Source organism: Podarcis cretensis (genome assembly GCF_951804945.1).
Source record: "Podarcis cretensis genome assembly, chromosome: 4".
NCBI classification, from domain to species: Eukaryota; Metazoa; Chordata; class Lepidosauria; order Squamata; family Lacertidae; genus Podarcis; species Podarcis cretensis.
In genome coordinates this window covers 46,683,409-46,706,484 of record NC_137173.1, presented here as the reverse complement: position 1 = coordinate 46,706,484, position 23,076 = coordinate 46,683,409, and the positions used below count along the sequence as shown (strand labels likewise).

Sequence of the window (23,076 nt, the reverse complement as noted above, 5' to 3'; positions counted from 1 at the left end):
GGGAAACGCTGGGCTGTTGTTGCTACAATGTTGACAGCCGGCTGCCTATAAAAGCAGGCCGGCTGAGCTGTTTGCAGTCAGTTCTATTCCAGCTTACAAAATAAAGAGCTACTTGGAGAAATTGCTGTGCCGTCTGCTATGTCAACCCACAACTTAACACAAGGCGTTTGCAGAAAGAACATAAGCGAAGTCTTCTGAACTTGTTGTGAGCACTTCTGAACAGCAGAACATGCTGACAAGATGCAATGTGACCCCTCATCATCAGGAGGCTGTAACTCTCCCAAGTTCATTTAAACAGCAGCATTTTATTGCAGCTAGATGTTATGCACTATACAAAAACAGTTTTGATCTTATTTCAGAATCTCTTGCTATTATTTCCCTCTCTAAATAACTTTACATTGCTCTAGGGATGATACTCAGACCTTAATGGTGAAAGGGATGTTATAAGGATCCAAACAAATCATTTGGTTGTTAGAAATGATAATTAGATTGCCCTCTAAATTCTTCTTCTTCAAGAAATCCTAGGAAATAATGCATTCCATCTTTAGAAATCAGCCAAGGAATAATTCAAAAATTGAACCACATAAATTATTAACTTGGTTCAATTTTAGAAGAGAAAAATAGACTCAGGGTACATATTCAGCTGTAGTCTGTGAAAATTAAACCTGCAGCTCTATTTATTTTTAATGGAACTTTTGTGCTAAATTCTTCTTGATAGGTCACATTGAAAACTTTGTACTTGGTGTTTGTGTGTGATTTCCTCCTTGAGATTATGGCATAATACATGTATCTTAGGCCAACAATTAATATTTATTTAGGCTTTGTTTATGCTGCAAAATTGTGAGAGCAGTTTGGGGTTTTTAACCTAGATAACAATCCCTGTACATGTGCAGCAGAAATTCAAGAACAGTTCAGCCAATACTGTTGAGCACCACAGCAGTTTATTCATGGGCTACTCGATCAAAATGCCAAGATCAAAAATGCCCACTATTGTTTTTAACATTTGCTTATAGATATAAAAGACTAAAGCCTTCATGTTTTTATTTCATTTATTTATTTATTCCACAACATTCATATACTTCTGAATTGCAAGAAAACTGCAAAGCAGGCTGCAGAAAGAATAAAGCAATTAAGATCAGTGGTAAAAAAAGAGTTTATTTAAAACATTAAAAAATGAATTTAAATCAACAATAAACTAAAACTAGCTTAAAAGATGTGGCACTTTCTACATGCCTAGAGAGGCTTGCCTAGACTTGCCTTGCTGGGGTGGTGGTGGTGGATTTTTACCTCATAGAGGGCACCATAGTACCCAAGTCCGCCCTTGTTAAGTGTGTGTATGCATGCATTGTGTGTGTTTGTATGTGCTATATGTATACATGTGGATATGTCGGGGGGGAGTCATTCCTACTTTGGCTATGCCCACTTTTGTCTTGGCCACACCCACCATTTCCATGCAGATGCTGGGGAGTTGGTCAACAGTGAATGCAGCCCGTGAGGCAAGAAAGTTTCCCCACCATGACAACTATCTAAAATGCCCCACCATAAATGTATTTTCTGTTATAGAATTGTAGAGTTGGAAAGGATCCAAAGGGTCATCTAGTTTAACCCCTTGCAATGCAGGAGTCACAGCTAAACCCTAAACTTGTGGCACTCATATAAGAAGCATAACACTCAAATCGTCAGTATAACACTCAAAACAGATGTGTGGCACTCAAAACGGAAGTATGGCACTCAAAACGGAGCAAGTTTGGCTTCTGAAAACAGTTCTCAAACCAGAAAACTATGTTGAGAAAATATGTTGAGAATTCATGATTGAGACATACCTTTGTAGTAAATAATATACAAAAGAAGGCAGTATATAAATGGCTTAAAGCAGGGGTGTATCTACAATAATAAAGGTGAGACAACAACTAGCCTACTAACACATACATAGTTGATAACCGCCAGTCCCATTAATACAAAAAGTCTATAAAAACTTACGTGTCCTGATCAGCATGTTTCCATCAAGAGGAACATAGAAAGAGGATTAAACCTATTCTTATGGCTGTTGGCAAATAAGATACAAGTATTTTCCAACAGAGATTTCGTCAATCATATGAAAGCTGCCTATGGTCATCTTCTTGCTTGAAAATATTGTGGAGTCCTTAGAAATACCTTTGAAAACAAATCTAAATTGGCAACTAAATTGATATGAATGATCACCAAAATTACTCAGCTGTGGGAGATGTCCCTGCATTTTAAAACTAGGTTACACAGGCCTCTTCAGGTTAAAACTCACAGAAATAGAATCTGGGGGAGATTAGAGTAAAATGAAAGCTAACGTGTTACATGGGCATCAATGGTTAACTATTTGGTGGGTTCCCATCTTTCTGAGACTTTTCTTGGGGTCAGGGAAATGATTTTTTTATCTATTATAGAAGTAGTAGAAGAAAACTAATTGCAAATTTGGTTGTAGCCAGTTGCACTCACTCATTTTGTAGCTGCAAAATCAACCACAGCTCAGGCTGCTTGACAGGTGTTAAAGATCAGCAGCTGTAGAAACAGACTGATAGCTACGTTAAAGTTCCACACCTGCAGGAAGAGAATCATTCATTCATTCATCCTGAGAACTTTGTCCTTTAGCTATAAGACAAGGTTTTCTTTTGGTAAATGTGTTGTACTACTGTTTCTAAGTAAACAGTGATAGTAATTAAAGCTGTTATGTCTCTTCTAGGCTAAGTGAACATCAGTAATAAAGTTGGGAGGAAATACAACCCACACTTTAATTGGCCAGATTTGTAATTTTTCTACTGTAGAGGATGAAATGTTGGTGAATAAAGAAAGAGGCAGTAAATTCTTCTTATTGCACAGGAAATTGCTTCAGCACTTAGTTTTAAATGCAATTCAAAGTGACATGTTATTAAGAAAAAGAGCTCATGACAAGAAAAGTTTATTCCAGTAAGACATAATGGAACTTTACTGAATTTTATTATATGAGTTTGCTGAACTATCTGTAATGCATAAAATAATTGTAGAGAACATGGGCATTAGTGGAGTAGGTTAAGCAATGTATAGGATGAATCTGAACTGGTTGTTTTGATAAAATGTACCATTTTCTAGATCATGTGATAGTCATAACAAGAAAAATGGGGAATTCCATAGGATCTTCCAGGCACATACAGAGACCTTGTCCCAGTTACAGACAGTGAAAGAGCTCATGTATTTTTTTTTTTTTGCACTTACATAGGAGTATGCTATTCCATAAGGTCCGTATAGTAAAAGCTATGGTTTTCCCAGTAGTGATGTATGGAAGCGAGAGCTGGACCATAAAGAAGGCAGATCGCCGAAGAATTGATTCCTTTGAATTATGGTGCTGGAGGAGACTCTTGAGAGTCCCATGGACTGCAAGAAGAACAAACCGATCCATTCTTAAGGAAATCAGCCCTGAGTGCTCACTGGAAGGACAGATCGTGAAGCTGAGGCTCCAATACTTTGGCCACCTCATGAGAAGAGAAGACTCCCTGGAAAAGACCCTGATGTTGGGAAAGATGGAGGGCACAAGGAGAAGGGGACGACAGAGGACGAGATGGTTGGATAGTGTCTTCGAAGCTACAAACATGAGTCTGACCAAACTGCGGGAGGCAGTGGAAGACAGGAGGGCCTGGCATGCTCTGGTCCATGGGGTCACGACTAAACGACTAAACAACAACAACAACATGCTATTCCATATTCCCCTCATATTGCAGCAGAGGCACAAGCAATTCCCTACTCCTTTCACAGCAGCGACACAAACAAAAGTACCAAATTCTCAGGCCAAACTAGGCAAGATACCATTTGTGAAATTAACAATTATGTGGATTACTGTTTTAAAAGTAAATAATTAAAAACAAATAGTAAACATGAGGACCACAATCCAGATTGAGGACCTCAGCAGAGATTATGGGGGCTGTAGCACTGTTCCGTCATATGAATGGGATTTCCCCCTCAATAGAAGGCACCAGAGGGTATCTGGCGTCAATACCACTGCAAGTTAAAGTCCACCATGGTCCCACCAGTGTCCAAATCCAGAACTTCTCCCATGCCTGCTATTCACTTTCTAAAAGGCACCCATGCATTCTGTAAATGACACCTAATTTGGCCTTCACTGTGTTATGCCTACTGATATACCGGTAAGGTAAACGTAAAGGGACCCCTGACCATTAGGTCCAGTCGTGACTGACTCTGGGGTTGTGGCGCTCATCTTGCTTTATTGGCCAAGGGAGCTGGCGTACAGCTTCCGGGTCATGTGGCCAGCATGACTAAGCCGCTTCTGGCGAACCAGAGCAGCGCACAGAAACGCCGTTTACTTTCCTGCCAGAGCGGTACCTATTTATCTACTTGCAATTTGACGTGCTTTCAAACTGCTAGGTTGGCTAGGGGAGCTCACCCCATCACAGGGATTCGAACTGCCGACCTTCTGATCAGCAATTCCTAGGCTCTGTTAACCCACAGCGCCACTAAATATTATTTGTCAAGTGCAAAATTGTCCTTTTGCTAGGGAGACAATCTTAGAATTAAGTAAAAGGAGCAATCAGATGCTTTTCCATTCTCTCCAGCTCCATAAGACTCATGTTAAGCATATATGCTCATCAGAAACTGGAATGTTTGCACTGTGAATATTGCTGCTCCAGAACTGCAAAGATGTTTCCTTATGTCAGCTTTCAGAATCTACCACTAGATCTTATCAACTTCTTTTCTAAGCTTAAGCACTTGATTAGGCTGCTATAAGCATATGGTTTTGATAGTACTATGTTTCTGACCCTGATCATGATAACCAGCTGAACAATTATGATAGCCTTTCATTTAAAGAAGAGTACTGCACTGTGGTCTAAACCACAGAGCCTAGGGCTTGCCGATCAGAAGGTCAGCGGTTCGAACCCCCGCAACGGGGTGAGCTCCCGTTGCTCAGTCCCTGCTCCTGCCATCCTAGCAGTTCGAAAGCATGTCAAAGTGCAAGTAGATAAATAGGTACTGCTCTGGCGGGAAGGTAAACAGCGTTTCCGTGTGCTGCTCTGGTTCACCAGAAGCGGCTTAGTCATGCTGGCCACATGATCCGGAAGCTGTCTGCGGACAAACGTTGGCTCCTTCAGCCAGTAAAGCGCGATGAGCGCCACAACCGCAGAGTCGTCCATGACTGGACTTAATGGGCTCCCTTTACCTTTACCAATGAGATTTTTTACAATATATTACAGATAGAATTAACAATAGGCATATCCCTTTCAAAGTGTGGGAAAAGAAAATATATTTTATCCACCACACACACACAGCAAAAAACATGTCATTCAAGAAGCAAAAGGAAAAATGTCCCTCCAGAAAGAAGAGGTCAATGCTAGTGGTCTATGATACTGCCCACCCACAGAAGCAAATCAATGGGTCAGACATTAACAAATGCATCTGAATGTGGGATCACCTCTAGCTTTCCTGCACTCCTATATTAACTTTTCATCTAAGTCTAATTGCCGTAGTCTATTATACTAGCTTTGAAGAGAAAAGTGTTAAGGACCCTTCTAGCTTGGTGCCACTTCCATGTGTGCTGCCTTGAATTATTCTTTAAAAATGCTTTCCAAATGCATAGGCAGAGTAAGGCAGGTGCCTCAGGAAGCAATTGCTGAGAGGTGAGGAGTGGTACCCCCTAAATTAGCCTGCTATTCTCTGTTGCAACAACGGGAACCAGCAGTATTCATGTAAGGTTCAGCTTCTAGTTGTTGTTTTTTAATAATATTTATTAGCAGTTTAAAGATTACAAAAGAAAAAGAGTTAAGCAAGACAATACAATACAATACAAAAACAAAAACACCACACAACCCAAACCCTAAAACATTGAATCAACCAAACAAAACAAAAACAATTAAAAACACATCCAATAATTTGGGTATCATAACTTTCGTTCACTTGTTTCAGCGACCTCCTCACACCTCCCTTTTTGTATTCCACTTCAATTAACTGTTTCAGCAATTCCTTTCCATCTTCCTCTGTTTTCTGTCCTGTAATTTAACTTAACATATTCTAACCTTGTTTTTTTCCCTTTAATACATTTACAATCTGTCTGTACCTAATTCCTTATAACATTTCTGCTAAAGCCATATAACTTCATTCCATCGTTTTTCTAACATTCATTAATTTTACAATATTTCTGTAAATAATCTTTAAACTTTTTCCAGTCTTCTTCCACCGACTCTTCTCCCTGGTCTCGGATTCTGCCAGTCATTTCCGCCAGTTCCATATAGTCCATCAACTTCATCTGCCATTCTTCCCGGGTGGGTAAATCTTGTGTCTTCCAATACTTCGCGATGAGTATTCTTGCTGCTGTTGTTGCATACATAAAGAAAGTTCTGTCCTTCTTTGGCACCAATTGGCCGACCATGCCCAGGAGAAAGGCCTCTGGTTTCTTCAGGAAGGTATATTTGAATACCTTTTTCATTTCATTATAAATCATCTCCCAGAATGTCTTAATCCTTGGGCATGTCCACCAAAGGTGAAAGAATGTACCTTCAATCTCATTACATTTCCAACATTTATTTTCGGGCAAATGGTAAATTTTTGCAAGCTTGACTGGTGTCATGTACCACCTATAAATCATTTTCATTAAATTCTCTCTTAGGGCATTACATGCCGTAAATTTCATACCTGTGGTCCATAACTGTTCCCAGTCAGCCATCATAATGTTATGTCCAGGTTCAGCTTCTAGTTTTGTCTACTTAATGTACATGAATGGAATGAAGAAGAACACCATCTTGTCTTTTGCCTCAGGCAGCAAAATGTCTTGAGCCGGCCCTGTGCATAGGACAACCAGATTTCTTTAAGCTTCAGTGTCTTTTGCAGCTTCATGTGTGTAGTAAATCCTAGGTCAAATAAAAAACGCCACTGAATTCAATATGGCTAGTATTTTACACTTGGGATACAATCCCATAGACACTGAGTAGGGAGGGTATTTCACTGGACACAGTGGCAATTACTTCTGAGGAAATGTGCATAGGATTGCACTGCTGGAGCCTGTGATTTAGCTTGACTGAGCTCAACTTTGTTCTTTGTGCATATGCAGCTGGAAAATAATAAAACAAGCTTTTAAAAGTCCTAGCTTTAATTTTTTTCATTCATCTTGAAATACTGAATTACAAGAAGGAGGGTGTCTTTCAAGATAATCACATTCTGAAGTGCATTAGAAAATATTTCATGTGTCTCAGCTGACATGATTTATAGAACTATTGGATTTATAGCCTTCTGCTACTGTTTTATTTGCAAGATTTGTGGACAATGAAGGAAACAATTCTTCCTTTATAGAAAGAATTATACATGTAGGGAAAGGGTAAAAGTTGAAATGTCCTGGGAATATTGATACTTACATTTATGATATAATTAAAGAATACTAAAAATTGCTCAACAGAGTTAACTGATGAGGTCAAGAATAATAAATTAGATACTGATCTTAATAATGCCTCCTCCTTTGTTTTCCTTTCCGCAGCAAGTTGACAGGCTTTGCAAGCCATAATAAATTTGAGTGTTTAAAGCTTCCTCAACAGCCATCACATCCTGATGTAACACATAGCTTTTGTTTTCTTGGGTGCATGGTTTATCCTCCTTTATGTCCCGTTGTTGTTTCAGAAATACAATCTAAACTTATTTAATTATATATTGTACATTGCACCTTACAAATGTAAAAATGTAAAAAAGTTCCTCAGCTTTAGGGGGGGGGGGAAATAAGGAAAGAAAACAATAGTTTTAGTGGCATGCTCATAGCTCTATGCTGAATTCAAGCACAGTGATTTAATTGTGTTGTTTTTCCTTAAGTGCAGTTCATCCTCCCCATCACTCTCTTCCCATGGAATATGGGAAAACTTGTGGCTGCCTATGTTTAGATTCTTGGCAGGATACTGTATATACAAATTAAGCCCCCAGGATAGCTAATGTGGTACTCTCTAGATGTTGTCAGACTACAGCTCCCATCAGCGCCAGTCAATGTGGCCAATGATGAGGGATAGTTGAAGGTTACTGACAGTGACATGGAAGCAGGCTTGGTATTATTACCAAAGTGACAAGCAAAGAGGTCATTAGGATGCAGTTCTCATGCCACTGCACCAAAGTGTGAATTGCCCCTGTGCTTAAAAGTTTACTGAAGTCAAGGCCCTCAGACTGGCTTGAGGATGAAAGGTAAAAGGTAAAGGTAAAGAACTTGGGGACAGTTAAGTCCAGTCAAAGGCGACAATGAGATGAGACGCTCATCTCGTTATTCAGGCTGAGGGAGCCAGCGTTTTTCCACAGACAGCTTTCCGGGTCACGTGGCCTGCATGACTAAACCGCTTTTGGCACAATGGGACACCATGATGAGTGCCAGAGCGTACAGAAACATTGTTTACCTTCCCACAAGATTGGTACCTATTTATCTACTTGCACTGGCATGCTTTCAAACTGCTAGGTTGGCAGAAGCTGGGACAGAGCAATGGGAGCTCACCCCGTCGCACGGATTTGAACCACCAATCTTCTGATTGGCAAGCCCAAGAGGCTCAGTGGTTTAGACCACAGTGCCACCCACATCCCTTTTGGGGATGAAAACCTGTATTCCAGAATGCGATGTGATACCTTCATAGGAATACACTACTACAGCCATTGGAAAGGGCAAGGGAATAAAATACCAATAGTTCATAGTGCATAACAGTTAGAACCATAAGATGTTTTACCACACACTTCAACAGAAGGCAGCCACAGATGGTTGCCTTCATCCTTTGAAAGATGTTCAGATAAAATGTATGTACTGAGTGCTATATCAATAATAAAAAAATACAAACCATAGCATTATGTCAGCAATCCAAGGACATTATATTGGAGTTCTAATAAAATACTCTATACAAGGCTGTAAAACTGCACATCTTTGTATTTTCTGCAACCCACTCAAAAAGCCTTTCAAGTGAGATGGTGAAAGGTGGTTTGTGTACTAAAGGCCTGATCTGTTTATGCAAGTGCAAATCTAAAGAGTTCTGAAATAGGGGTCTTCAGTTCAGTGATACAATGAACATAATTGTTGTTTGTAACAATAGAGTTTTATATTGGAAAACACCAGTTATCCAACAGATGTTGTCTTCATTTTTAGCTTTACAGCTGCTTCACAATCCTTTTGTGCAAGGATAAGAACAGGTGGGAGACCCAGCTGGACAGCATCATCTTCTTACACTGCAGCGTCAGTAATAAAAAAAAGAGCTGAGCCAACAAGTTCACCTTTTAAAAACATTTATAGAGACAATATCACTCCTCCTTTCTTTTGCTTTCAAAAGAAAACACACTTTTTAATGAGTTGGACAAAGCCCACTCAGTTCCTCCAGAGTCCCAGTTGTCCTCAGTGCCTTATGGCAACTGTCTTCTCTGTGTGGTTTTAAGCCAGATTAAGCACTTACAGTAAAGATTCATTTAATATACATATTTCCCAAAAAGGAAAATGGAAAATGCCAACCACTATTAATGTAATAGTGCATTAATCGTTCACAAAGGGATTGGAAAGTATCGGTAAATAACTCAGAGCAATGGGCTGCTTTATGACAAATTATTTTGTTCCCTACAACTATATACACTGTATATGATGTGTTGCTTTTGGATATCATCAGCATTCATAGCTAGGATCTTGCTATCATTCATCAGTGGAAAAGCCATAACACTGAGCCCACAATAAAGATTTCTCTGACAGTATATATTTCCTCTGGCTTCATTTCCACTGACAACAATGTATGCTTGGCTTAGGTTACATTTCACATAAAATATCCATATCCATATTTGGGCGAGGTAGTAGTTTGATAAGGTTACCGAAATGTAAATGTAAAGAAAAAGAAAAAAAATAGGAATATGCATGCATATATATATATATATATATATATATATATATATATATATGGTTGGGTTCCAACTTAACCATAATTTCAGTAGAGCCACTAAAATTAAATCAATGGGACTTGTAAGTCATGATTAATTTAAGTTCCATTTATTTCAGTGAGTGTACTCTAAGCATGACCAAGTTTAGATCAAACCCATATACCCATTATTTTCTAAATGTAGCCAAAATAGTGTTAATTGTTACCCATGTCCTAAAACTGTAGGGATAGTGCTACTGGCTTTATTTTGTCTGTTTAGATTATTATTATTATTTATTAATTAAATTTCAATACTGCCCTTCACCCAAAGATCACAGGGATGATCACAACATAAAAAAGACAAAAAGTACGTCTCATAATAACAAACAAAAACAATATCCTGCCCCCCAGGCACAGTTTAAAGGCCATGGATTGTTTAATCAGCCAAAAGGCCTGGGAGAAGATGAATGTTTTTGCCTGGCGCCTAAAGATGTATTGTGCAGGCACCAGATCAACCTCCCTGGAAAAGGCATTCCACAAGATGGGAGCAACTACAGAAAAGGCCCTGTTCTCATGTTGCCACCCTTTACAGCTTCTCAGTCACATTGTGAATCTTTGCACCAAGAAGACAGCACACCTCCTGGGACATCCTGTTACCTCTACACACTTCTACCTCTGTCCTCCTCAGTAGGAAAGTCAGAAGTCTGGGTGAAGACATGATGCCCCCAGTGCTAGACTTCTTATCAGTTATTTGGGAGGCTTAATAAGGAATCCTAGTGATTCATACACAGCTGGGGGGAAGCATGTAATAAAAGAGTTCTGTTCATTTTCTTCCCCTCACTTCGTATAATATTCATCACCTTAGATCACACAGAACATTCAAAAACTTTTAAAAAAAAACAACAACACACCTTGTAATGTGCATCTCAAGTTTTATTTATGGTCTATTTTTCTTCAAAGCTGTCCTCTTTTCCAGTGAAGACTGCTCAATTATAACAGCTTAGATATTATTATTATTTTAAAAGTTCCATTTGCCTTCACTTATCCTTTGGCACTGTTATTTGGGAGAGGGGGAGCAATTGTTTTTTTAATATGGTTTGTCAGGTTGCTTTTGTATTGTTTTTGCCACTTGATACCAAGTACGTCCATTTGTTGAAAGTTCATCCTTTTTTTTTAATTCTAAATAAAACATATAACAGGAGTTTGATTTTTTACAAAGCCCCTTTTTTGCTACATAGCCACATATGTAGCCACATTAGAAGCTGGGACCCCTAATCCAAACTGAATAAGAGGTTTAAAACTGAAGTGATACTTTACTGGCTTACTTCACTGACAGTATGTTTAGAAATTGCAACAATTGCTTTAGTGAGAATAATTTATTATAATTGGAAGGCATGGGGTTTGCTTATGTCTGGAATAATGCTACTGAGCATGAGTCATCTACACTTCAGAAGAATGCAAAGAGGTAAAAATCAAATTTTGTTTGACACCTGGATAAGTGCCTTAAGGCTATAAAACTGATGGCCTTTGATTGGAACAGCATCAGTAAAAACTGTTGCCGACTGCGCTGGGAAGAACAGGTTGAATATGACTATCTGAGATATTCCTAGAATATGGAAGGAATAAATAGATGTCAAAGCGCTTGACAGGTGCTTCAAAGAGATAACTGTAATTATTTCAGTCTCAAGGACACTTAACATAACAGGAAGCATTTTGGTCAATCTGTTAACACTGACAATTTATAAAGTAGTTTTCATTTTTCTTAGAGAACTCAGTGCTAAAAAACCACATAGAAATCAGGTGGCCAAGCTTCAGGCTGCTTTAAAATATTTAATTGTGAGCTGCGCAGTTTAGGACTTTGGATCTGTACAGACCGGGGTGGCGGAGGGGGCTGTACTCCAGAAGAAGCCAGCACATTTCTTGCCTTAAACATTACATTCCCTTGTGCATGCATGTGAGATACAGTATATCAATAGCTGTGCAAATACTACAGACAACAGTACATGGCTTATCACTTCTAAGCTACACTCTTCTGCTCTGATATGAGCAACTAGCTTTCCACTGAAGCTGTATCTACATGATGAGAATAATTAGCTATTTTAGTCCACCTTTCCCGCTGCCACTCTCTGCATCAGAAGCAGCTGATGCAATGAATCTGAATCACTCTCCCAGTAATGGCGACACTCAGCTTACAAGGACCATGCAGGGTGGTGCAAGGCAGTGATGAGATTGGGACTGAAAGCCACTGTTAGAAGGGCAGGGCCGCAGGGTCAACTCACCATGCCAGCTGCTCCTGCCTCTGGGTTTGGGCTTGGTATTGTTCTGAAACAGGGGTACTCAAGTTTTTGTTATACACAAGTATAAAAACAGTTATGAATTGGAAAACTTAGAGGCGTCTAAACTTAACCCCCTGCATGACGCTATAATCATCAGGAGCATATTAGATCCACCATATTTGATCCACCAGGCCTATGAATCCAGATCTCGGTGCTCTCTGGGAGCCATAGCCTTCTTACTAACTAACTGCTCTCTCATTGTCCAGGCTGGTAAAGCAAAATGCTCTGCTTTGCCACTGGCCACCTCCGATTTTTAAAAGTCTTCCAACTCAATCTTAATCAGAGTTCGCCATTCAGACAATACCAGCCGAAAGACTTCTGTGTTCAATTTCCTGCCATGCATAGAGAGAAATATCTGTGTCCTCTCTACCTCCCTGCCTCATGTTTTCCTTTGCTTACGCTAAATCTTTGTTTAGCTGAAGACGTCCTTCCCTTAGTGGTTGCTCACAAGCCCTTCCTTTAGTAGCTTCTCTGAAGTCTTAGTGGCAGTAGGCCCACATTACCAGTGAAATGGACACCTTGCACAAATAAGAGTGGGAGTCCAGTCTTACAGGATGTGCTTCGGATGTCTAGGTGAAAACATGTGGCTTTCCCTACACTGCTCGGAGTGCAGGAAAATGCAGCAGATTCATTTTGAAGCATTGAAATTAGACAATAAAGACTCTTGAAAAATGTACATCTGGGGAACCGTTTTCAGCACCTCATATTCACTGAGCAGCATACAGGGTATTTTCATGGTTCTATTTTCATGTTATTCCTAATTGCTTATTTTCTCCTAATGCACTTTTTTCATTTCATGTTTTTTTTAGGCATTCATGTCATCACAAAGAAAGGCTTCCCAGTTTGTTTTGTAACTCAGTTTCTTTAAAAGTGTCCAGAGAAGACCCAGTTAAGCAAGGGTATTCCCCTCAACATACATTTATTTATCTATTTTGCAGTATTTATATACCACTTACCATGTTCAAAAAACACAGACCCAATGGTGGCAGCTGTTGAGAAATAAGCTCTTCCGGTAGGCTAAACCGCTGGGCAGGATTAGAGAAGGGCTTTATTCTCATGAAAGCCAACAGGGAGTTCAAAAGCAATAAAAATGGTTCTTAAAAACCTTCACAGAGCCCTAGTTCCTATGTGCTTAGATCTTGGATGGGAGGAAATATTCATACTTCCTACCATTACTAAGCAGTATTGTGAACTTCAAGGGCTCTCATCCTAGCTTCCCATAAATTCTGTTTTCTACTGAAGTCTCACAGCATCAGTGTATTTTCTTACCTTATCACAGATGTTTTTCCTGTGGGAAGGTGGGGAGGGGACAAGTTCATCAGGTGCCATCTGTGGGTTCTGTTTTGCTGACTCCTGCTCACTGAAACAATAGAATGTAAGAAGATTCATTACATTACATTAGATAGTGAGATTCATGATAATGTTATCTAATCAGATGTGGTAAGATTCATGAACGTTAACTAATCAGATAATGAGTAGTTTACAAAAAAAAATCATTTATTTCTTTAAATGATTTACTGTATATACCACCCTTTGTACAAACCACAGGCTGTTTACAATGAGGTCAGATGAGATAAAAAGAATACATAAGATCCACAGACAACACAGACTTTAAAATACACAACTTATAATAGCTCACTTAATAGTAGTTTACTAATACCTGCTATTTAACTTTCTACACATTGATTGGTTTTTTATTTAAGACGTGGCAAAATATTTGGGTTACAATGGCTTATAGCCTATGTATTAATGTTTATATGCAAACAACATTATATAGTGTTGAATTCATAGTAGTTATTGGAGAACTCAAAAAAACCCCTTGAATTTACAATGCTTTCTCTTCTTGGCTTTCTGGGACAAAGAACTGTCCAGCAGTATATAGGAAGTGGATGTAAGCTGTTGTCTTCATTTGTACAAATAAATCAAATAAATTATACAACCAAAAGGTTAACCAAATTATTTAAACATATGAGTGAAATCATTTGGGACCAATAAACCTATCTCAGTGATTAAACAAAAAATTAGAAAGTTTTTTCGAAGGTATGTTGAGGTTTTTTATTTTGAACGTTTAATCCAAATAGGAAGAGATGGAAGCATCTCTTGTGTGTTGTACGTTTTCATATTATATTATCTAAAAGAGGTGAAAACCTTTGCAAGTTAAGCATATTGCAGCTCCAAACATTAGACAACTGGCATTGACACTACACTGTGTAAGGAATGTTACTATGCAGCAAAATGCAGGTATGTAGGTGTGCCTGTGTAGGACAATCATGGCACATCACCATTTGAAAAGCATAAAGCATAAAAGTCAAGAACCTTCTAGACAATCAGTTGTCTTGATTCAAAGGTAATAGTGTACTACAATACTTAGTTTATACATGATAGATTTTGGAGGGGGGTGGCAGCCTTGCTGTAGGGCAGGGTTGGAAATGTGGCTCTCTAGTCTCTCTGTTGAGACTTTCAGACTCTTCATATGCCTCCCTCAATCACTGGTCCTGCTCTTTGCCTTCTTCCTGCACTTTTACATTTGCGTGAATTCTGATCATGGTTCTTGCTTGCTAGAATGGAGGGTGGGGTGTGTGAGAGAAAGAGACTTATGTAAAGCAGGATTGTAGCCTTCTATAAGAGTCACACCATGCCACATTCATTCTTTATTGGTTGACCATGTTACCTTCTCCCCTCTTGAACAGACAGGCAGCTTGGCTTTAACTTGCCATGCTCCTTTGTTTCCCATATTCAGTCTTTGCCAAGTTGTGTCCCTTCTCCCTTCACAACATTGCAAGACATTGGAATACAGCCCTTTCCCATCTTCCCCCTCGACAAACACCCTTGACCTCTTCTGTGTACGCTACTCTCTGGTCTTCTGTTATCTTACTTTGGTCCCCTCGCATCTCTCCAGCACTCTGCTGCGAACATCATTTTTGCTCATCTTGTTCCTCTGTTCACATAACCCCCTGCCTTAAAGCCCTATCCTGACTTCCCGTCTGTTCCTGGATTCAACACATGCTCTTCATCTCAAAGACCTCCAGGCCTTATCTCTCCACTCTTTTATCCTAATACATCCCTGCCTGTGAACTTTGCTTTACCATCCTTCCTTGTCCAAAGCTATCCTGCCACATTTTCTCCCTTTGCTGCAAATCACTTACTTCAAATCACTCATGAAAACCCACCTTATCCATAAATAGATAGATAAATTTATTGTCATTGTCCGTATGTACACAGTATACACAACAACGAAAATCAAACACCCAAGACCGGATTCACATACAGAACCCGTAACTCCCACACCCCTATTAGAAACTGAATGCATAACTAAGTCTAAGCACGTCCCATTAAAACCTGCACTTTGCTCTTTTATTTAGTATCCTGCCTCCGCTTCCTGTTTGCCTTGTGTTGTTTAGCTTGTAAGTACTTCAGGATATGGAACTGTTCTCTTGTATTCTGTCGAACACTGAGCACACTCCCTGATGGTGCTACACAAATAAATGAATAGATCAATAGGACAACATCAAGCTGTACTTCCAGCCACACTACAATACTTTTTCCTTGTGGTCTTGGACATAAATTACAAAGTAATATTCTGGTTCTCTGCCACAAAATTATAGACCTAAAAATCACTAAAATTCAAGACCCAGTAAATGAAACTATTCTTTCTTGTCATCCCTTAGGACCACAATGTTATTACAAAAAAAAAAAAAAAAGGAAACAGAGATTTAGGACATATTGGTTCTATGCCTAATCTTCAAAAACTATTTATGTATTTTATAAAAAAGCAAATCACCTTAGGGTTGTCTCTCTTTGAAATGTATTTGCTAAATTTAGTCAGTGGGAAAATATGCTGGCAATATTCCATATTCTATATAACCTAGAAATATCTGATTATTTTGATTTTTTTATTATCTAGATTCATATTCTACAAGCCATGGTTTGGATTTAGTGTAACCTTTGTAGTTATATTTCAATTTAAAAAGAAAAGGAGGTGTTTCTCAGGGCTTGATACACATCACTAACTGCCTGTTCCTGTGAGGCTTGTTTAAGCTGCAGTTTCACAAATGGGGTTTTTCAGTTTTTCCTACTGCAGCTAAAGCCACGTTATAAACATAGAACTTGGTTTTAAAAAAAACCACTATAAAAAACACTGAAAATACTTGGGGAAACTTGGGGAAAATATCATTCCCCCACCCACAATTCCACTTGTATGGTACAGCAGAGTGAGTGTTCTTTTTTCTAGATAGTCATTATAATCTTTACTCTTAAGATATTAGAGAAATGAGAATTAAATTCTGTGTCTTGTATTTATTCACATAGCTGGTAAAGAGCAGTCATTGGAGACGCAAGCTTCTTGTAATAGCTTCTGGCATTTTTCAGCTTTTATATGTGAGAGGAATTTTTCAATTTCCAGTCTTTGGCCTTTCTGATGAAACTGCTCACTAGGGTGCTTACTGTAGCAATTCTGTATTGTCTTTGTTTAATACAGACACCTGTCCCTTAGGAACCAAGTGGATTTCAATTGCTTATTATATACAGCCCACTGAGCAGACATCCAGTGGTGATTTTTGCTCAGCACTAGTTTCAACTTTTTTTAAAAAAATTGTAACTATATTTTTAAGAAGCAGTACCCTCCAGACCTGATTGACAATGCTATAACAGGCCAAATCTTGAGGGTATTCACAATTGAATATAGTATCTTGCTGATGACTATGGATTCCTGATCCCAAATTCCCACATACAATAATAGCATATCAATATATAGACACGTCCAACAAACTTCTAACCATTTTCCTCAGCTGAGAGAAAATAATTATTTTCCCAGTTCTGATATATTAAAAAAAAATCTACAAAGTACTCCTTAAATGAAGGTGAGACTCAGCCTATGCAATATCTTTACAACCATCTCACTAAAACAGGGAATCTCTTCCATCTATTCTTCTTCTACATTGCTTTAAGAATATAGTTCTTATCTACCTTACGGGTAACACTTTAACTTCATTAAGGCTTAATAGGCTTAATACAATACCATTGCAGGTGTGGTTTTCAAAATATTTTGACTTTCAGTAGTGTTCATCACATCAGTTATGTAGGGACATAGAAGAGCCGTCTTACCTGGTTGAAAGTTACTCATATATTAGATAAGGGAGTTGCTCATCTATTAGTTCACTGCATTTCTATGAATCTTCCTTTCTCCTTTCCCCACTACTGAGTAGGAGTCTTTATCCCACTCATTGTTATCAAAGTAGACCAATTCAAATTAGACCATAGCATAAATTACCTCACAGGATTGCTGCAAGACTAAAAATGCCAGCTAAGAAGATCAGGAGGAAGGAACTAGACAAAATAGCGTCAACTGCAAAGGGGATTCGGATATTTAATTTGGCACATCTTACCTGAAAATCTTCTGCTATTATATTCTATTTAATGCAACAAATAATTTTAGTAGTCGTGACCGTGGTTTTACTGTATGCCTGTGCCCGATGATTTCATGGTTATTGTCCCCCCCCCCCATTTTGTTGTTGTTGTTTGTTTGTTTTTTATTCTCCTTCTGAACGATGCCATGGCCTATGGCTAGTGCAGTAAAAAGTTTAATTGGAATTGGAATTGGACTAAAAATGTCTCTCTAGGCCTCCAAGAATCTGTTGGCCTCCGTCTATCTTGGGAGACAGTGGAAGGGTGCACCTTCAGGGGTAAAGTAATGCAGAGCTGTTCTGCCAACAGACCTAGTGCCTGAAACCAGCTCCCCATAAAGCATGCCCTTGGGGATCTGTCACCTTCCGTTCTGTGTGCATGACCAAGCCAAGGTAGACATCACTGAGGCAGAAGTGCAAACATGCTGCGAATGTGGGTTTGGGAGAGCACATCTTTATTTGAGATGCTGTCCTGCTATGCCCAAAATTTTCCTGTGGTGCAGAACATATGAAATACATTGAGGTGTCACTCCTGGTGGGTGTGAGTTGCCCACAACTCACTTCCATAAAGCAGCATGCTCAACCCACAAGCCTGGAAGACCTTCATCTTGGTATTGGTTGTTAGTATCACATTCTCCCATACCCTTTTGGAGAGGCGAGCCATTGCCATAGCTGCCTTGCCAATACACTTGTCCAGCTGAGCGTTGATGGAAAAGTTGCTGGTTATGGTGGAGCCCAGATAGACAAAATAGCTTACCACCTCAAGCATGTGGTCACCAATGCCAATGCAGGGAGTATTGGCGATGTCCTGAGTCTAGATGTTGGTCTTGTGGGGCAATACAACAACAGATCCTGAAGGAAGAATGGTCCACATTGTCTATTTTACTACTGTGGGTAAACAGGAAAGAGTTGGGGGGGGGATTAAAAATTGCTCAGGTTTGAGACCCAAGTGCCATTTGGAACAACAGGGAGCAGAGGCAGGTCTGCTCTGAGCACAGCCATAATGGGCAAAAGGTTGCACAGTGGAGGAGCAACTGTAGGGAATGGAGTAGAATGGTCAGTTTGCCTCCCATCAATTTCCTCCATCTGACCCTTCCTAGCATGCTGCAAGAAGAGCCCAAAGTCCCACTGGGAACTTTGGTGCCTAAATGAGTCCTTTGGTGTAAACGTGCAATTTTAAAACGGAGTCTATACCTAGAAATGGTTTAAGAATTGCATCACAATATAAAGAACAGTAGGATTTAAACAAACAGGCTCACATCCACAAAAAGGAACAGGTTAGCTAATAACTGACGTTCTCCCCCCCTCCCCCCCCATTCTTTCTATAATTTAAATTTGGTCTAAATGACAAATCAATTAAACTTTCATATTTGCATTAAAGGTTGATGGAGCAGCCAGTCTGAATTACTTTTAAAGCTGCATAGAGGGCTCCCTTACATACATAAAATGAAAGCATATGGAGAAGAATTGATCTCAGGGAAAGGAGATTCCCATATGGTATAAAAGCAAGGAATTTCTTCATAGATTGAAATATGGATCATCTTTTAAAACAAATCCAAATTGCAGATGGTGAAGCTCAGACTGAAATGGAAAAGATTCCTTGTTATACCAGTGGAGCAAAGCATATGTTCCATATAAATGCTATAAATAGTAGCAACTGGATAATCCTGTGGGACGTGTCTGCATAAAGAAAGCAGCAATAGCAATAGCCAATATATATATGCGCATTTCCCCCCCCCCCCCGCCTATATCCATCTAGTGGCAGCACATTTTTCTGCTTATGATATGTGCTAAAATCCAATGTTTGGTTCAAAATAAAGCTAATTTGCATTGGCATAGAGACTTAACTCACTGGTGTATTATTACTGTGTAAGCAGGTGTAGAAGCAACTGCAAATAAATGCTTGCTGATGGAATCCCAGCAGGGTTTCTGATGAGTTTTCGTTTTGTTGAACCTTACCAAGGAAATTACTGCGTAAAAAGCTTTGCTATTAGTTCTTTGCCTGAAAAAATCATTTAGCTACACCTGGCCAGATTCATGGCAATTATACTAACTATGCATAGAGGCCATACCAAAAAACTCATCCACCTTTTTAAGCCATGGCCTGAAATCTGTCAGTGTAACAACAGAAAATGACACAACTAAGCTATGAATAATAAAAAAGCAAATGCACATAAAGGGGGGAGGGAAATGGAATTTAAACTAGAATCTATGTAACTATAATGTAATGGCCAATATTTAAAGTGTGAATTGTCTACAATTGTTTATTTATTTATTTCAAATAATGTGTAGTGCTTAATCTTTTGTAATGGTTTAAAATGGCTAAAAGTATATGTAAATAGAAATGCTATGATAAAATATCTCATTAATAGCTGAAAAATGTAGGTGTGCAACACACACCTGGCACTATAATCCAAATGCACAAGTTAGCTTTGAGCGATCTTAGTGAAAGAGATTCAAAATGGATACTAATTTTTTTTAGAAAATGAATCTGTCTCATGGTAAAAAGATCCAGGGGTAATAAATCAGAACTATTATTTTGATTTCCTTTGTAGTGATGACAATGGCAATGCAACCCCAAAGAAAACATAAACAACAGGAGTATTCAGACTGTACTGATTTTGAATGCAAGTGTTTATCTTGACAAAAATATCCCTAAGCATAGAAGATATACTTAAAAAGAGTGTTTATGAATTTTCCTTTACTCCATATGAGTTTGGCTTTAGAAGATCCATCTGCAAAGTTTTCACACCTGTTTACATGGATTTCTACACGATCCTATGCATGCTTACTTGGAAATAAATCCTACTAAATCCAATGGGGCTCATTGCCATGTAAGTGCACATGGGCCCTTGCAATATCAAAGCTGCATTTTTAACTGAAGATAGAGTAATCAAAATGTAGGTATCATAACCCTTTAGTCACATGACTGCTTAGAATGTGACAGCTGCCACATGCTGCAAAGATTCTAATCTTTATAGTGTTGGCATGATTTATGTACGGCACCACATCAGGCTATATTCATCTAGAAACACAACAAAATTGCAAAGTATGTATCTGGGTAACCCCCATGCATTTATAAAGCAATAGGTTTCTTCCTTCTTCCTTCCTAAGATAAAAATAGCAAATACGTTACAGTGGTACCTTGGGTTACCAACACCTTGGGTTACAAACACTTCGGGTTACTGACTCCGCTAACCCGGAAGTAGTACCTCGGGTATGGCTTAATTTCTAAATAAGAGCTATGGAGTCATCTTGTCTGAAAATCATACTTGGGCACTCTTACAAGGAGGCTCTTTCCCTGTCCATAGAGACTAATTGATTTGTTTTTAAAATAGGAGATAATGGCACTCTGCACATATGGAATGGCATGCTACTCTAAATAAGTGCTATACATTCTGGTGAAAACTGTAAGATTAAAAATGGCAGCCCTACCAAGCAAAAATGTGGCCAGCCACCACTGCTTTCAACCCACTTTCATTCTAAAAGGCAGTGGAATGCTGAGTTCTTAAAAAAATACAATGTCTCTGAATAAGGCAAATGTGTATTAATAGGAACACCCCACAGAAAATGTTATTTCTGTTTTTAACCTAGATCAGGTATATGAGTTTAATTGATAGATCCAGACAATAATATGGAATTCAGTCTTTTATGCTAATGACCAATTAAGTTAATGGGGTTAGTTAACAGCTACTTTGGTGCAAATGATTTGAATATTCAATGATGATAGTGGGAATAGCTCCCTAGAGAGCAAATATGAATACTAAGAGCACAATTCTATCTATAGGTTATATTCTGTCTATAGGTTATACCTTATGATCAGCATAGAACCATTGCTAAATTTCCCTTTAGAATAAAATTAGACACTAGCATAGTTAACTTATGTCCGTGGTAATCTACCAGCAGTGGAATTACTTATCTACCACTGGAGAACTGCCAGTGTAATAGGAAAAATCCAGGCATAGCTGGGGTGTGGCAGGTGAGGAATATGTTTTAATCAGAATCTTATCCGCATTCAGGGCCCTGACCTGCCCCTGATGATGGAATAGTGTTGTGCTTACAAAAGAGGTAGTCTAAGTAAAAAAACAATCTAATGCGATCCAAGTATAAACAGCACCAGACAGAACACTGCATATCCTACTTCCTTACATTTCTCTGTCCCCTTGTCTCTTCCTAGCATTATGCATTGTTGTGGGAAGGGCATGAACTGTTGGGAATCTGAAGTGACATACCCACATGGAAGAAGCTGTCCCCAGTTCCAGTCGGCACCCAAAGGCACCTTAAGGTCCAAAATAATTTACCGTACTACTACAGAAGATAAGGCTTCTGTAACACAGTCCTGGATATTGACATATATACAGATAGAGATATATTCGTACAAAGTATTTCTGTTGCTCCAGCAATTCAAGACGTAACACAGATTCTGACTCACTTCTCAAGACTCACTGGCTGACTAATGAGCTGACATTCCTTAATCACGTATATCAGGCATAGGCAAACTCGGCCCTCCAGATGTTTGGGGACTGCAATTCCCATCATCCCTAGCTAACAAGACCAGTGATCAGGGATGATGGGAGTTGTAGTCCCAAAAACATCTGGAGGGCCGAGTTTGACTATGCCTGACTTATATAGATGGCACTGGGCAGCTGCCATAGTAACTGGGTTCACTGACCTTGCACCTGTTGGCTTATCGCATAAATGGGGTGATTTGTACTCATGAAGGAAATTAACCCCTTCCTCTATGTCCAGTTCCTCCAACATGAACTGAGTTCTGTGAAGTCATTGTGGCATCCCTGCCATAGCCAAGGACACATTGTCTGGTAGTGTTGTTGTGTTATCTTTTGTTCCTAACCCTAATCCTAACCACTATCTTGCTTTGCTACTAAGAACGCACAAGATCATGATTATGTGATGATAAGTGTTCATTCTGGTAGGATTGGTATCCACAAAACTTTCTATATCCTTCTGTATTATCTGAATTTATATTACTATGAGATTCCGAAATACTGAGCACTTTACATCAACTTACATGTATTAGAAACAGAATTGTGCCCATTATCAAGCATAAAAAGACCCTTAATGTTCATATATCCTTTCCAAGCAACATCTTCATTTAGGGGACATAGGATATGATTTATTTATGAAGAGAGTTTAAAAATGTTTCTATTTAATTTCTTGCCTATATCATGGACTTGCTCCAAATCCCTCTTCTTCAAACTAAAACTCATTTTTATTCTCTCTTGCTGTAATTAGGAAGACAAGGTATATTTTAGACCTTAGAGTATTGTTTTAATTTTCCCACACAGTATTTAAACCACTTACACTGACACCTTTCAGAGTCTATTTCTCTTATTTAAAAGTCCCCTGTGGTTGTTCCTTGTCTCTCAAGTGAGCATTATCTTAGATTTACTACTATCTGTGTAACACCAGAGAAAAGGAAGATGCAGCCATACTCTGTCAGTGCCAAACAATGGCTGCCATTGTTCT

The 23,076-nt window shown here is 38.9% G+C and overlaps 1 protein-coding gene and 1 long non-coding RNA gene across 4 annotated transcripts in view; one reads left to right on the top strand and one right to left on the bottom strand.

Annotated features, from left to right (window-relative positions):
* The window catches only part of LOC307215528 (uncharacterized protein), a 186,924-nt gene that overhangs the window by 101,348 nt on the left and 62,500 nt on the right, over positions 1-23,076 (bottom strand). For all 3 annotated transcript variants that reach the window (XM_079974867.1, XM_079974868.1, XM_079974869.1), the window contains one exon: positions 13,457-13,540. In XM_079974867.1, the coding sequence (XP_079830993.1) occupies positions 13,457-13,540 (84 nt within the window). The remainder of the gene's footprint in view (positions 1-13,456; positions 13,541-23,076) is intronic.
* Positions 1-23,076, top strand: part of LOC307215544 — a 44,870-nt gene that overhangs the window by 12,719 nt on the left and 9,075 nt on the right. The window lies entirely within an intron of this gene.